Genomic DNA, 17,815 nt, shown 5'->3' on the forward strand with positions numbered 1-17,815 from the left:
CCAACACAACACAGTAGCAGATATGAATACATGTGCCTTTGTTAAAAAATATATATATAAAAAAAAATAACACTACTCGTCAAACAAAATGCCATGGCACTTACTGACGAGCATCCATCTGAACTCTCTTCATCGTACTGTAGTCTACTCCTGTTATTTGGGATTCAGATTTTTTATCATGTAAGGCAACAATGCCCAAAAGTGCATTCCTTACTGCTGAAGCGCTACGAAACAATGTCTACACAATTTCATTTACTCGCTTAAATTCATGTTTACTGTGTTTTGTCCTATTGGAAAATAAGTAGTGAGGTCACATGATCAAATCTATAAGTTTAAAAGCATAAGGATATTACCAACTAATAAGTAACATTTCGTTTTTTCTTTCATGTCAACAATGAAAGATAAACTACAGGACCTGAATAGGTCTCAAGGGGCTTTCTCACTGTCAAGGTAGAGCTGTACACATCTCTAAGATATACAAATGTACATTCTTGTTTGAAATGTTATGCCCGTAGATATGTGAAAACTCATTGACATAAAAGCAATACAAGTATACAGGAAATAAAAAAGCCTACATAATGTAGCTCCATCAATGCTTTCCTTTAAAACTATACAGGATGTATTACTGCTGAGAAGAGTGACAGGTAAACTGGTATCATGGTGTTGCTTAGGCCTAATGGCAACCCTGGGTTTTATTCATTAGTGCACACCTTAGCAAAATGTTTAAAAACATTTATCTTATTAGATACATTTAGTCCAGGTAGACCCACCCCGTTTCAGTCCATTTTCTTCCGTTTGGTGCCTAATGAATATGACCCTGATCTCCACTGCATCATTTCCTATGGCAGTGGGAGGAGCCATTTGCTCAGAGAACCTCCTGCTACTACATTAACATATGATTGGATGACTGATTCAGAGAACTTCCTTGTTATGGTTGAAATAACAAAAGAGCAGTTTGTATTAAATAGAGGTACATGTATATCTATCAGCGTAGATGTACTGCATGTACACATACAGAATGTACACCTGTATACACACACACACACACACACACACACACACCAAATGCATTAGAGTACACCCATATACAACCACTCATATACAGTGCATTCAGAAAGTATTCAGACCCCTTGACTTTTTCCACATCTTGTTACGTTACAGCCTTATTCTAAAATGGATTAAATACATTTTCCACTAATCAATCTATCTACACACAATACTCCATAACAACAAAGCGAACACAGCTTTTTCAAAAGTTTTGGACATTTATTAAAAATAAAAAACAGAAAAACCTTACTTACATAAGTATTCAGACCCTTTGCTATGAGAGTCGAAATTGAGCTCCGGTGCATCCTGTTTCCATTGATCATCATAGAGATGTTTCTACAACTTGAACGGAGTCCACCTGCGGTAAATTCAATTGATTGGAAATGATTTGGAAAGACACACACGTACGTACGTACGTATGCATGCATGTATGTATGGTCCCACGGTTGACAGTGCACGTCCGAGCAAAAATGAGGTTGAAGGAATTGTCCGTAGAGCTCCGAGACAGGATTGTGTAGAGGCACAGATCTGGGGAACGGTAACAAAAAAAATGTCTGCAGCATTGAAGGTCTCCATCATTCTTATAATGAAAGAAGTTTGGAACCAACAATACTCTAGAGCTGGTCACTCGGCTAAACTGAGCAATCGGGACAGAAGGGCCTTGGTCATGGATGTGGCCAAGAACCCAATGGTCACTGACAGAGCTCTCGAGTGGTGCAGTGGTCTAAGGCAAGCTGTGCCACTAGAGATCCTGGTTCGAGTCCAGGCTCTGTCACAGCCGGCCGCGACCGGGAGACCCATGGGGCGGCGCACAATTGGCCCAGCATCGTCAAGGTTAGGGAAGGGTTTGACTGGCAGGGATGTTCTTGTCCCATGAGCCCTCTAGCGACTCCTGTGGCGGGCCGGGTGCAATGCACGCTGACACGGTCACCAGGTGTATGGTGTGTCCTCCGACACATTGGTGTGGCTGGCTTCCGGGTTAAGTGGGCATTGTGTCAAGAAGCAGTGCGGCTTGGCTGGGTTGTGTTTCGGAGGACGCACGGCTCTCAACCTTCACCTCTCCTGAGTCTGTATGGGAATTGCAGCGATGAGACAAGACTAACTACCAATTGGATACCATGAAATTGGGGAGAAAAAGGTTATAAACTTTTAAATTATAACAAAAATATGTATCTTTGCAGGACTCCACCAAATCAGGCCTTTAGGGTAGAGTGGCCAGATGAAACCAAGATTGCGTCACATCTGGCGGAAACCTGGCACCATCCCTACGGTGAAGCATGGTGGTGGCAGTATCATGCTGTGGGGATGTTTTCAGTGGTAAGGACTGGGAGACTTGTCACGATCAAGGTAAAGATGAACAGAGCAAAGTACAGACAGATCCTTGATGAAAACCTGCTCCAGAGTGCTCAGGACCTCAGACTGGGGCGAAGGTTCACCTTCCAACAGGAGAACAACCCTAAGCACACAGCCAAGACAACGCAGGAGTGGCTTCGGGAAAAGTCTGAATATCCTTGAGTGGCCCAGCCAGAGCCCGGACTTGAACCCGATCGAACAATTCTGGAGAGACCTGAAAATAGCTGTGCAGCAACACTCCCCATCCAACCTGACAGAGGTTGAGTTTTTTTTTATTTATACATTTGCAAACATTTATATAAACAAAATTGCTTTGTCATCATGGGTAGTGTGTGTAGATTGATCAGTGGGGGAAAAAAACTATTTAATCAATTTTAGAATACGGCTGTAACGTAACAAATGTGGAATAAGTCAATGGGTCTGAATACACTGTATACACTTTAAGGAACATATATATATACACATAGCAATGAACAAGATATTGCATATTTCACTGCATATTTGATGAAGCTTAATGAGGTCATGTCCTATTTTGCTTGACAAAACACATACAAAAATATGGATCTGGCATCTGTAAAATAAACGTTTTAAGGTAAAAGATATTAAGTGAAATAAAGAAATTCATATAAGTAACACTTAATCATGTTTAAACAAAACACTTCAATAGACACTGACCTTGGTACTTTGAGAAATGACCAGAGAGAGGTATATCAAAATTTTGAATTTCTTTCAATGCATATTTTCTTTGATTCAGAATATTTGCAATGGAATTCCTACAGGAGGTCCCAATAAAGTCCCGCGTTTCTTGCATGGGGTAAGAAAGAAGGGATGGATACAGACAGGCAAAACAACAGGAGGGACAGGGGGTTGTGTCTCTGCATCCAAAGTCTAGAATGTTATCCAGAATTTACCCATGTCCTGATGCAATCTCAGAGGAGAACAGAGAAGCAATCTCTCTCATTCCTTCAAGGCTGATTGGACATTGAAGGTACACACACCCACCTGAATTGTACTATCCCCTCCCTCCCTCCCTCTTCAGAGAAAGAGATGTCGAAGAGAACAGCACATAGCGATGGGGACAGAAAGAAAATCCAGACAGACCGGTAGTCTTGACCCTCTAGTCTACATCTTGATGCCCTCTTGCTGGCTGAGCTGGGACAGGGACTTCTTGATGCGCAGCGCGGTGAGGCGGGCCGCCCCGTTGGAGTACCAGCACTCCCTCATGATCTTAGCCATCACCCGCAGCACCTGGGGAGGGGACAGCGGCAGGGGAGAAAGTGGGTCAACATCACAAGCAGCAATAACACACCCATACTTTGTTTTGCAAGTTGTTGAGCACTGAGATAGTTGCTGCCCCCACCAATCGTTGAATATACACCACGGTTGTAGCAATGTGACAATTAAAGTTGCAAAGCTACTGGTAATTTACCAGAATCTTCAGTATTTTTGGTAATCTATCATAACTTTGGTCATTTGTAATTGAATAACTTATAAAAAATGAACACCAAATATGAATACATTTTTTTTAAATCTGTGTCCACATCGACCATGAATTTCTAGTAGATGGACCATATGGTTCCAGAGAAAATAGCCTAATTAATGAAGAAAAAAAAAATTATAAATGGAATTATTTTAAATTACCTCTGAAACTTGTCCAACTATTTTATTTTTTCATAACTGCCACCAGTTTGAAACAAAAACATTGACAAATACATATAGACAACGTAAAATTAACAAGTGTCTAAAAATATTAAGCATATTTCAAGCAGAATCTATCATATTAAACATCAATGGTATTCACTAAATTGATAGTTTTATAGCTTTTTCATTTTAAATCATCTTATTTAATTATTTCATATATTTTACATGTGATAAAGCCACAAAGAGCCAGAGATAATTACCTGTGATAATCTAAAGTACAACAAACGACCACTAGATGTGATAAATTACATAAAATCCTTGGAAGATACCAAAATGCTGGTATTTTACTGGTAAACTTCTGGATATATACCCAGTAATATACCCTCCCTTTGCAACCCAAGTCACAATGTCATTCTTTGAAGTAGAATCACTGTTGTTGTGAAAGAACTCATGAGCATGAGAGAGATAAACTGTGACAGAGACTCAGAGGAATGGTGTTGAACCTGCAGCAGAAGTCTGAACTAAGACTTCAACCCATAGTCTGCACGTCTCAGCAAAGACAACGTTACCCTGTAAGTAATGGAGACACAATGGAGCTCTGACGTGAAGAGGCTGGTCAGACTTACAACATCCAGGCCACAGCCACAAGCCTGAATACCAATCCACAGCATCCCTATTTATCAATCCCCGCCAAAGGTCCTGGCGGTCCTGTTGATGTGTCAGTGATTCTACGGTGTTGAATGCAGGGCTGTAATCAGCAGTATGCCTGGACACTGAACGCCTACTGTGAAGCATGAGCCGAGGCAGCAGATCGGACAGTGAAGGACGAATTGGCCAATAGACTTTAGTGCAAAAAATAACAGACAGGACATTGACATAACGACTTGGATAAATCAAAAATATTCTCAGTAGTTAATAGACAGAGTTGATGCCTGAAAAGTTTAAAACAAAACTTCGGTATGGCTCTACTATTGCCAACCTGTTACCTGCCCTCTCTCAGGAAAAGGCCAAATAAGCACCTAAGTAGGCCTAAGCAATAGCCCAAAATACATTTAAACCATAAACACATCATTTTCCATGGAAATATCAACGCATCATAAACAACATTATTCCCATCAACCAATACATATTCCTTGAAGACTCGCACATTGCGCAAATTATTCTGCAACGGCACGTCAACAGGGATACATTGCAGAGCTTCAAACAAACACATCTTTAGGTTAAATAAAAGCTATAATTATTCTTCAACCAACACTTTGATTGTTCTTCTAATAACATATTTCACATTGCTAGAGCATGTACTAAATGGGCAGCTTTAAACATAGTAGAAAGAAACATGGTTTAATTACTGCCATGTGCAAATAACTTTTGGCGACTTTATGTCAAAGCATTGTCGGCACACGGAATGCACAACTCTAACCAGAATGTTCTCTTTTGTTTCAGGATTCTTGAAGATACCTGGCAGCATAGATGCGGTAAAGAAGTCAATGAAACTCATCACAAAAACTTCCATGGAAACGCGAGGGGGAAAGATCCCGAATCTCCTCATTGCCCCACAGAAAAATGTGCCTACATTTAGGCTGTTTATTTCACTCCGTTGTGGTTAAAAATCAACGTACAACGCTTGTATGGATGTCAACCCCAATACATGTTCATGTCATCGTCGCCAATCAACTGCATTGCAGTTAAAACGAATGACTACCACCGGGGTCCACCAATGTTTCCCGGGCCCATGTTCCCACTGAAATAATTTCAATCAATCAAAATTGGCACAAATGCTTATGTCCAAATCATTTGTATTGTAATAAAATGTGGCCTTGTTTGGGACAGAGATCATTAGAATAATACCCAGTGTGGTTTGCAAGTTTTCATTTTCACCTAACATTTTGTTAATTTAACAGAAGCTTTTATCACATCATAGTGCCATCGCACTTCTGACACCAAAGCAGTACCATTTGGGGTGACAAGGGGCCACAAAATTGTGAGCCGCTATATAAAAAAATGGTATAGAAAAGTATTTTGTATTTTGAAAGTGCGCAAAAATGTTCTAAATACATTATATTGTAGTTCAGGCCAGTAAAATACAAATGACAAAATACTCAGAAGTAACTGAAAAACACATTTCAAAAACGTAACGGAAATACTGCCCATCTCTGTTCAATCACGCAACAGTGGATCAAAATCACCAAAATACATAAGCTATGTAAAATATTTGTTATCACATTTGTTCTCTATGCTAGCTATGCTACTAGCTTACAGTGCCTTCAGGAAGTATTCAGACCCCTTGACTTTATCCACATTTTGTTTCGCTACAGCCTTATTCTAAAATGTATTAAATCGTTTTTTTCCCCCCTCATCAATCTACACAAAATACCCCATAATGACAAAGCAAAAATAGGTTTTTAGAAATGTTTGCAAATTTATTAAAAATCCGAAACTGAAATATCACATTTCATACCCTTTACTCAGTACTTTGTTGAAGCAACTTTGGCAGCGATTACAGCGTCGAGTCTTCTTGGGTATGACGCTACAAGCTTGGCGACCTGAATTTGGGGAGTTTCACATTCTTCTCTGCAGATCCTCTCAAGCTCTGTCAGGTTGGATGGGGATCATTGCTGCACAGCTATTTTCAGGTTTCTCCAGAGATGTTCGATCGGGTTCAAGTCCGGGCTCTGGCTGGGCCACTCAAGGACATTCAGAAACTCGTCCTGAAGCCACTCCTGCATTGTCTTGGCTCTGGGCCTTGGTACGTTGTCCTGTTGGAAGGTGAACCGTCACCCCAGTTTGAGGTCCTGAGCACGTTTTCATCAAGGATCTCTGTACTTTGCTCTCTTCATCTTTGCCTCGATCCTGACTAGTCTCCCTGCCGCTGAAAAACATCCCCAGAGCATGATGCTGCCACCACCATGCTTCCCTGAGGGATGGTGACATGTTTCCTCCAGACATGACGCTAGGCATTCAGGCCAAAGAGTTCAATCTTGGTTTCAACAGACCAGAGAATCTTGTTTATCATGGTCTGAGTCTTTCAGTGCCTTTTGGCAAACTCCAAGCGGGCTGTCGTGTGCCTTTTACTGAGGAGTAGCGTCCGTCTGGCCACTACCATAAAGGCCTGATTGGTGGAGTGCTGCAGAGATGGCTATCCTTCTGCAAGGTTCTCCTATCTACACAGAAGAACTGCAGAGCTCTGTCAGAGTGTGACAGTCGGGTTCATGGTCACCTCCCTGACCAAGGCCCTTCTCCCCCGCTTGCTCAGTTTAGCTGGGAGGCCAGCTCTAGGAAGAGTCTTGGTGGTTCCAAACTTCTTCCCTTTAAGAATGATGGAAGTGTTCTTGGGGACCTTCAATGCTGCAGAATTTTTTTGGTTCCCTTTCCCAGATCTGTGTCTCGACACAATCCTGTCTCGGAGCTCTACAGATAATTCCTTCGATCTCATGGCTTGGTTTTTGCTCTGACTGCACTGTCAACTGTGGGACCTTACATAGACAAGTGTGTGCCTTTCCAAATCATGTCCAATCAATTGAATTTACAACAGATGGACTCCAATCAAGTTGTAGAAACATCTTAAGGATGATCAATGGATACAGGATGCACTTGAGCTCAATTTCAAGTCTCATAGCAAAGGGTCTGAATACTTATGTTAATAAGGTATCTGTTTTTTATTTTTAATACATTTGCAAAAATGTTTAAAAAATAATCTGTTTTGGCTTTGTCATTACGGGATACTGTGTGTAGATTGCTGAGGAAAAACCTGTATTTAATCAACTTTATAATAAGGCTTTAACGTAACAAAATGTGGAAAAAGACAAAGGGTCTGAATACTTTCCGAAGCCACTGTTTATGAACAGGAGTCAGCATTTAGCATTCAACTTCTTCTAAACTTGAAAAGGGACTACTTCTAAATGTTATGTAGCAAAAACAGCCAAATATCGAAATGTAACATTAGTAACCACATTGTGGGCCTGTTACAATACATCAATGATGATGGATGACCAATATCCAGTGGTGTAAAGTACTTAAGTAAAAGATACTTTAAAGTACTACTTAAGTTGTTTTTTGGGGTATCTGTACTTTACTATTTATAAATTATTGACAACTTTTACTTCACTACATTCCTAAAGAAAATACATGTAGTTTTTACTCCATACATTTTCCTTGACACCCAAAGGTACTCGTTACATTTTAAATGCTCAGCAGGACAGGAAGATGGTCCATTCACACACTTATCAAGTGAATACATGGTCTTCCCTACTGCCTCTGATCTGGCGTCTCACTAAACACACGATTCGTTTGTAAATGATGGCTGAGTGTTCGAGTGTGCCCCTGGCTATCCGTACATTATAAAAACCAAGAAAATGGTGCTGTCTAGTTTGCTTAATATAAAGAATTTGAAATTATTTATACTTTTGATACTTAAATATATTTTAGCAATTACATTTACTTTTGATATTTAAGTATATTTTACTCAAATAGTATTTTACTGGGTGACTTTCACTTGAGTAATTTTCTATTAAGTAATCTTTACTTTGTACTCAAGTATGAAAATCGGACACTTTTTCCACCACTCCCAATGTCCCATTTGTTAGATCAGATTTGTTGAATGTGCGCCAATCCGCCGTCTTTCTTTCGGTCTGCGTTCCATTGACGTCTTTACCGCATCTTATAATAAACAGAGTTCCTGAACCAACACTGCGTATCATTGTTGAGAAGTCACGGACATGTGCTCCGCTTCAGAACCAGCGGTCTGTGTGAATGCTTTGCTTATTAGAGGAGACAGCTACACAACATGACCCTGGCTGGAACAGACCTGTCTAGACATCCAGATAAACTCATTCTCTTAACTAAAGGCTGCTGCTACTTGTATGTATGTATGTATGCAGGCGGCTCGCACCCACGCAGCCGAGCTGTGGAAATGTTTATGACTTTTAACATTGGCAACATTATAGAGACAGAGAGAGAAAGCTCAGCACTGCTGAAAGAACACCAGACCATCTCCAGATTTAAAGTGAGGAGCAGCATAGACAAGGGCAGAGAGATGAGTCTTCTATTCATCTCTTTGAATGTGTCCCTGATGTGCTATGAGTGATTTAAAACCGCTCATTTCTGCCTTGTTTAGACTGATGGGCCATTTAATATTCACAAGCTTGGCCATCAATCCAGTGGTTTGCTTTACAGCTGGCCTGGGATGCTGATGCTCTGGCAGCAGCCATTGTAACCTTGCAGGGGATTATGATTCGATTAGGAGGCTTTATTACTGCAAATTGGATGTAATCTAATTGTCTGTTCTCCAGCAATAAAAAGTGCATCAATAAAGACAGAGGAGAGGGGATCTAGTGATGATGAAGTGGGAAGGCTGTTTGCAGGAGACCGAAAGGAGAGTAGAGACAAAACAATGGAGAAAGATAGAGAGAGAGAGGGAGAAAGCAAGAGACGGAGACAGAGCAGAGGTAGACAGTCCAACCGAGAAACAGAGAGAGGGAGCGAGAAACAAAATGGATGATATTCCTAAGGGCAGTGAAGTACAGCAAGGCAAGAAGTGCATGGTGTAATACCTCGCAGCTCTGCCACCTGTTGGGGATGTTGGCCCGTAGTTTCTGGTCACACACCACCCTCCTCATCTCCTCCACCGAGGGGTCTGGCTGGACCAGGTCATAGTAGGGCAGCTGGTAGTCCTCGTGGATACCTTGGGGGCAACAGACACAGGATTCGATTAGACAAACGCTTACACAGAATAAAGGCCAATGCTAATCTAAGAACACAGGCCAATGGCAATCTACGATACAATTCTGACAGAAAAATCTACGATACAATTCTGACAGAAAGTGTTGAAAATATTAGAGAATGACAAATATGATGACACCAAGCCTTAAAGGGACAGATGAGAGAAGAGTCAGAGTCCCACAGATCCAAAGCCTTGTGTCAGTGGCTGGCTGCACTGTGTAATGAACTTGATGCTTCAGAATTAGCCAAGGTCCTTGGGGCCAAAACAACTCAGAGCTAAAAGGAGCATAGTGTTAGCTCACCTCCTATTGAGCATCTCCGTGCGATCTCCCAAAACACCAGGCCCATGGCGTAGATATCTGCCCGCTTGAATGACTCAAAATGCTTCATGTTTATGGAGTCATCCAGGACTTCAGGGGCCATGTACCTGAGGAGACATTCATCAGACAGTTCCCTTTAGCCTCTCAGACAGAGTGACAACATTATTCGCAGAGTATCTTGAGTGACCCTGTACACTCTCAAGGCTATTGTCCAATCATTCACTACGTGATGATCTCATCGAGGTGAGCCTTGCAGTGTTGTCAGGAGAGTGGGAAAGCAGGAGAGAGAGAGCGGGAGCAAGACCGAGCGAGCGAGAGGGGCTGTAGTAGGTTAGAGTTCACAATCCATCACAGTGTACATGAAAGGACAGGAAGGGCAGAGTGTGGCAAGAATACAAAGCCAGGCGACACATTAGCACACTGTCACAGACTGCAGCGCCGCCTGGTGGGGGGAACATGTCGTTGGAGGCCCCAGGGGACAGTGGTGGTGAGATGGGGGGGGGGGGGGGGGGGGATGTGTGGGTTGGTTCTTCTGTCCTTGTGGGGACCTAAAATCCTCAACGCCCCCACAAGGATAGTAAAACAAGGAACATTTCCCGAGGACAAAGGCTATTTTAAGCTTAGAGGTTAGGTTTAGGTTATGTGTTGTTAGGGTTAGGTTTGGTGTTCATTTTGGGGTTAGGGAAAATAGGATTTTGAACGGAAATTTAATTTTAGGTCTCCACGAGGACAGAAGAACATAACGTGTGTTTGCACACGTCAGTGTAAGTGTGCATGTATGCACGCGTGTGAGCTTGTCTGTGTTGGAGTGGGGTTGACAGCACACACAGAAAGACCACATCAGTGAAGCGGATTAGCTGGTGCCTGCTGGTGACCGCTGTGACCAGCCAAGCCCCCCAGCACTGCTCTACATGCCCCACGCTGCAACACTTCAGCTTCAACCTTCCTCCTTCACACGACAGTCTTCCTTCCACACTTCCCCTCACACCCCCTTCCATCCTGCTGTACAGCATTAGCCGGATACATTGTTTTACACGTGAAAATGGTTACGTCCTCGTCTACTCTTTTACACATTGTTGTCCATTCCTTATATCATTGTGGGAACGACACTGGACACTGTCCTCTTAATTATGACACCTACAGTTGAAGTCAGAAGTTTACATGCACATTATCCAAATACATTTAAACTCAGTTTCACAATCCCTGACATTTAATCCCAGTAAAATTCCCTGTTTTAGGTCAGTTAGGATCACCACTATTTTAAGAATGTGAAATGTCAGAATAATAGTAGAGGGAATTCTTTATTTCAGCTTTTATTCATTTCATCACATTCCCAGTGGGTCAGAAGTTTACATAAATTCAATTAGTATTTGGTAGCGTTGCCTTTAAATTGTTTAACTTGGCTCACATGTTTTGGGTAGCTTTCCACAAGCTTCCCACAATAAGTTGGGTGAATTTTGGCCCATTCCTCCTGACAGAGCTGGTGTAACTGAGTCAGGTTTGTAGGCCTCCTTTCTCGCACAAGCCTTTTCAGTTCTGCCATCAAATTTTCTATGGGATTAAGGTCAGGGCTTTGTGATGACCACTCCAAGACCTTGACTTTGTTGTCCTTAAGCCATTTTGCCACAACTTTGGAAGTATGCTTGGGGTCATTGTCCATTTGGAAGACCCATTTGCGACCGAGCTTTAACTTCCTGACTGAGGTCTTGAGATGTTGCTTCAATATATGCACATCATTTTCCTTCCTCCTGACGCCATCTATTTTGTGAAGTGCACCAGTCCCTCTTGCAGCAAAGCACCCCCAAAACATGATGCTGCCACCCCCGTGCTTCACGGTTGGGATGGTGTTCTTTGGCTTGCAAGCCTCCCCCTTTTTCCTCCTAACATAACAATGGTCATTATGACCAAAAAGTTATATTTTTGTTTCATCAGACCAGAGGACATTTCTCCAAAAAGTATGATCTTTGTCTCCATGTGCAGTTGCAAACCGTAGTCTGGCTTTTTTTATGGCGGTTTTGGAGCAGTGGCTTCTTTCTTGCTAAACGGCCTTTCAGGTTATGTCGATATAGGACTCGTTTTACTGTGGATATAGATACTTTCTACCTGTTTCCTCCAGCATCTTCACAAGGTCCTTTGCTGTTGTTCTGGGATTGATTTTCACTTTTCGCACCAAAGTATGTTCATTTCTAGGAGACAGAACGCGTGTCCTTCCTGAGCGGTATGATGGCTGTGTGGTCCCATGTTGTTTATACTTGCGTACTATTGTTTGTACAGATGGACATGGTACCTTCAGACATTTGGAAATTGCTCCCAAGGATGAAACAGACTTGAAGGTCTACAATTTTTTTTCTGAGGTCTTGGCTGATTTCTTTTGATTTTCCCATGATGTCACGCAAAGAGGCACTGGGTTTGAAGGTAGGCCTTGAAATACATCCACAGGTACACCTCCAATTGACTCAAATGATGTCAATTATCCTATCAGAAGCTTCTAACGCCATAACATCATTTTCTGGAATTTTCCAAGCTGTTTAAAGGCACGGTCAACTTAGTGTATACAAACTTCTGACCCACTGGAATTGTGATACAGTGAATGATATGTCTTAACAATTGTTGAAATAATGACTTGTGTCATGCAAAGTAGATGTCCTAAATGACTTGCCAAAACTATAGTTTGTTAACAATAAATTTGTGGAGTGGTTGAAAAACGAGTTTTAATGTCTCCAACCTAAGTGTATGTAAACTTCCGACTTAAACTGTAAACATTAGTGATAAATGGCATTACTAACGCAAATAAAAGTAATGCAGGCAATACCTTAAAGCGGTAATCAACAGTAGAAACAATAACAAAGGATCCGTCTCACCCCTGGTTCAGTAAACAGCTGAGGGATGGGGCTGGAGAAATTGAATCACTCTCAAATTCATAGACCGAGCTATGGATGCAAGAATTCAACATTCATGATATCAAAATGATCGTTTGAACCATGTTTTACACTGTTACCCGAGAAGTGTAATGGACCAATCGGATCAGATAGCGATGCTTTGCCAACACGCTCCTTCCACTGAGCGGTTTAAGATTTCAGAGATAATGCTGTATCCACTCAGCAGTCTCTCTCGTCATCACTCCTCCGCTCTCTCTATCACTCAGGCATCCAATGTCAACCGGTCCAATGACTCAGATGTCATTTTCCCTGAGCCTCAGCCCAAGACAGACTCAATACTGACAGCACACCATTGAGGGCATACACAGCCGTGTGGAGTAAGGGACCCGAGCAAAATAATGTAACCTAATTGAGGTCTACCTAATCTTAAGTAGGTGTCGCATTACGTGAGGTTTCTCTCTGTCTGTGTGTGTGTGTGTGTGTGTGTGTGTGTGTGTGTGTGTGTGTGTGTGTGTGTGTGTGTGTGTGTATCCGTTTCTGTGTATGTGTGTTTCTCCCTCTGTGTGTATCGCAGACACTTGTTTCTCTGGCCGTGCAGGCAGTCACCTCTTGGTTCCAACTCTGTGATTGGGGGCGATGTCGATGGTGTCAGTGGCAGAGTCATGGCGGACAGCCAATCCCAGGTCAGCGATGCAGCAAGTACCATTCTTCTTCACCAGGATGTTCTTAGACTTCAGGTCGCGGTGGGCGATGGCAGGTTTACCTGTGGGGAGGAGAACAGGGGGAAGAGGGTAAATGGAGAGAGAGCGAGAGCGAGCGGGGGAGGAAAAGGGAGAGAGAGAAGAGGAAAAGGAAGAGATGCAGAGAAAGGAATATCTGAGTGCAGAGTAAAACCACTACATTTCATAACTATGTGCATGTTATGTGGATACATATGCTATACGAAGTACATTAAGAGCCACATTTTGATTGGTCCTCCTCACCTTGCGTGCCAACAATCTCCATGTGCAGGTGAGCCAGGCCGCTGGAGGTGGACAGGGACAGCTTGATCATGCCCTCCACTGTCACCGTGTACCTGTTCAGGTAGTCAAAAAGGGAGCCGTGCTCATGGTAATCTGATACCAGCCACAATTGGGTCCACGTGCCGTTATCTGAGAGGAAAGGAGAGAGAGAGAACAGTGAGAGAGAGAACAGTGAGTGAGTGAGAGAGAGAGCAGTTAGGTGAGCTACACTTTACACAATGCCTGCATTTACAACAGATCAGAGAAACTCAATGAAACGCTGCCTGCTAGTATCCTGACTCTACTATCTTGGTCCCAAATACACAGTTCCAACTGCATGTCAAATTAAGAGCATCATAGGTCATAGAAAATAGGATCAATACAGAGTCATGTTCAGTAGGGCACACTATCAAAACATTTTCCTACAGAAAATGAAAATCTAGGCTCTTATTGGACAAGTACCTCCCTGTTTCAAAAATGTTTCTCCCTACTGAACACTACCCTGTTCCAATATTCCGTAGGACCTTTGTTGTCAGCGGCAATGAAGCCCAGGATGTTTTCGTGGCGAAGCATGACTGTCTGGTAGATTTCGGCCTCGCGGAACCACGAGCGCTCCTCCCGGGATGAGAAGATCTTAACGGCCACCTCCTCTCCTCGCCAGCGGCCCCGCCACACCTCCCCGAACCTCCCCTTTCCGATGCTCTCCTGCAGGATGATGGTCCTGGCTATGGTCCTCTGCACCAATAGGGGCAGACCTGCGGGGGGGGGGGGGGGGGGGGGGGGGGGGTGTATGGAGAGGGAGCCCAGTTATTATGAGGCCCTTTTAGGATAAGTTTAAAAGCAGTTTGATACAGCAAGGTGAGAGGACCTTGCAACTGTGATAGTGTGGAAGAGACACTGAAGACACGGATTAAAAGCAGGCCATTGGATCCAAAAATGGAATGACTCTTTCTGTCGACAAATCCAATGTGTGCACAAGGCCAGAAGAACACGGAGGGAGACAGAGGTACAGTAGGAAGACATCAACAGTCAGACCTGCAGCTACTCTCTGTTTCAAAGACGTCAAACAAAATATCTTCTGAAAATAGAACAAATTAAACACTGTCTGAAGAGTGTCAGTTTTGACAGTATCCTCTCATTCTGTACCTTGGAGGTCCTCCATCTGTCTGGTTTTACCTGGTATATCGTACATGTACAGTGGGGGAAAAAAGTATTTGATCCCCTGCTGATTTTGTACGTTTGCCCACTTACAAAGAAATGATCAGTCTATAATTTTAATGGTAGGTTTATTTGAACAGTGAGAGACAGAATAACAACAAACAAATCCAGAGAAACACATGTCAAAAATGTTATAAAATGATTTGTATTTCAATGAGGGAAATAAGTATTTGACCCCTCTGCAAAACATGACTTAGTACTTGGTGGCAAAAACCTTGTTGGCAATCACAGAGGTCAGACGTTTCTTGTAGTTGGCCACCAGGTTTGCACACATCTCAGGAGGGATTTTGTCCCACTCCTCTTTGCAGATCTTCTCCAAGTCATTAAGGTTGAGGTTGACGTTTGGCAACTCGAACCTTCAGCTCCCTCCACAGATTTTCTATGGGATTAAGGTTTGGAGACTGGCTAGGCCACTCCAGGACCTTAAATGTGCTTATTTTTGAGCCACTCCTTTGTTGCCTTGGCCGTGTGTTTTGGGTCATTGTCATGCTGGAATACCCATCCACGACCCATTTTCAATGCCCTGGCTGAGGGAAGGATGTTCTCACCCAAGATTTGACGGTACATGGCCCCGTCCATCGTCCCTTTGATGCGGTGAAGTTGTCCTGTCCCCTTAGCAGAAAAACACCCCCAAAGCATGTTTCCACCTCCATGTTTGATGGTGGAGATGGTGTTCTTGGGGTCATAGGCAGCATTCCTCCTCCTCCAAACACGGCGAGTTGAGTTGATGCCAAAGAGCTTCATTTTGGTCTCATCTAACCACAACACTTTCACCAGTTGTCCTCTGAATCATTCAGATTTTCATTGGCAAACTTCAGATGTATATGTATTCTTGAGCAGGGGGACCTTGCGGGCGCTGCAGGATTTCAGTCCTTCACGGCGGAATGTGTTACCAATTGTTTTCTTGGTGACTATGGTCCCAGCTGCCTTGAGATCATTGACAAGATCCTCCTGTGTAGTTCTGGGCTGATTCCTCACCTTTCTCATGATCATTGCAACCCCACGAGGTGAGTTCTTGCATGGAGCCCCAGGCCGAGGGATATTGACAGTTCTTTTGTGTTTCTTCCATTTGCGAATAATCGCACCAAATGTTGTCACCTTCTCACCAAGCTGCTTGGCGATGGTCTTGTAGCCCATTCCAGCTTTGTGTAGGTCTACAATCTTGTCCCTGACATCCTTGGAGAGCTCTTTGGTCTTGGCCATGGTGGAGAGTTTGGAATCTGATTGATTGATTGCTTCTGTGGACATGTCTTTTTTACAGGTAACAAGCTGCGGTTAGGAGCACTCCCTTTAAGAGTGTGCTCCTAATCTCAGCTCGTTACCTGTATAAAAGACACCTGGGAGCCAGAAATCTTTCTGATTGAGAGGGGGTCAAATACTTATTTCCCTCATTAAAATGCAAATCAATTTATAACATTTTTGACATGCGTTTTTCTGGATATTTTTGTTGTTATTCTGTCTCTCACTGTTCAAATAAACCTACCATTAAAATGATAGATTGATCCTTTCTTTATCAGTGGGCAAACGTACAAAATCAGCAGGTGATCAAATACTTTTCCCCCCACTGTACATAAAACAGTCTAGAGCCCTCAAACTCAACTCTGCTTTGAAGCCAAAGTTGGAGGGGGGGCAGGACAGTTTGTTTTTTTACCCTAGTACTACACGGATGATTTAAATAACCAACTCGTCATCAAGCTTTGATTATTGAATCAGCAGTGTATTGCTAACGCAAAAAAACGTGCACCTGGTGGAGACATGAGAGGTGTTTGGGAAACCCTGTTCTAGAGCGTGCTTCTGCCCACGTTCCAGCTGCACGAGTGGCCTACATTATTTTACCTTCTCTTAAACCTGGACATTAAACTCAATGAGCAGGGAGAATAACCATTAAGTTGGTGCCAGGGCAGAGAAAAACAAATACTGTCACGACCTTGCTATCAATAGAAGGCTGATATCAAGTAGCTGAATAACTTTTCATCTCCAGTTCTATGGACAGTTCATGTTAAAGCCATTATGGAATGATGGCCACAATTCTAATTTTCTGACTGAATTAGATTAATACGATTCTGATTTCATGATTGAATGATGGTCCTTGACTGGTAGCTGTATGTCACAGTCTCACCGGCTGCTAAACGGATGTATTACTGATGAAACACTCAGGTCTCTTAATCATTCGCTGAAACATTCATAGCCAAGAACATCTCCAGCAGCTTATTGGCTCTCATTTACATCTTGCGGATCGCTTCATAGAAAACCACAGTATTGAAGAACTTCTTTAATACAACCCATTTAGTATGAGAAACTGTAAGCATTCCCAAGGTCAGTATTGCAGCTCTATAGAAACAACTTCTAGGCATTTTCAGAACTTACATAACCCTGTCAGTAAATGTCATTTGAAAGTGCCTACAGCCAGACTTTGTGCATTGGGCTGATATAGCATCCCAACTTAAAATAGATGGAATACGTAAATCTATCCTAAGGGAGATTCTAGCACCCCGAGGTGCGAAAACTGTATTGGTAGGGATGTTAACTTTAGGAACATATTTACGAAGATAAAACCGGACATCTTGTACAAAGCTTTATCGGTACCATAGCAGAGCATGCAACACCTCCTCCATTAAACTCAATCTGTTTAAAACGT

General features: G+C 42.7%; 1 protein-coding gene across 1 annotated transcript in view; it reads right to left on the minus strand.

Annotated features, from left to right (window-relative positions):
• Positions 1 to 2,969: 2,969 nt before the first annotated feature.
• LOC115157085 (TGF-beta receptor type-1) overlaps positions 2,970 to 17,815 on the minus strand; it is a 39,080-nt gene continuing 24,234 nt past the window's right edge. The window contains exons 4-9 of the mRNA XM_029704996.1: positions 14,484 to 14,714; positions 13,942 to 14,109; positions 13,565 to 13,721; positions 10,062 to 10,186; positions 9,591 to 9,721; positions 2,970 to 3,648 (exon numbers count right to left, since the gene is read on the minus strand). Coding sequence (XP_029560856.1) covers positions 3,523 to 3,648; positions 9,591 to 9,721; positions 10,062 to 10,186; positions 13,565 to 13,721; positions 13,942 to 14,109; positions 14,484 to 14,714 — 938 coding nt within the window. The 3' untranslated portion in view covers positions 2,970 to 3,522. The remainder of the gene's footprint in view (positions 3,649 to 9,590; positions 9,722 to 10,061; positions 10,187 to 13,564; positions 13,722 to 13,941; positions 14,110 to 14,483; positions 14,715 to 17,815) is intronic.

Source organism: Salmo trutta, chromosome 21 (genome assembly GCF_901001165.1).
Source record: "Salmo trutta chromosome 21, fSalTru1.1, whole genome shotgun sequence".
Classification (NCBI taxonomy): domain Eukaryota; kingdom Metazoa; phylum Chordata; class Actinopteri; order Salmoniformes; family Salmonidae; genus Salmo; species Salmo trutta.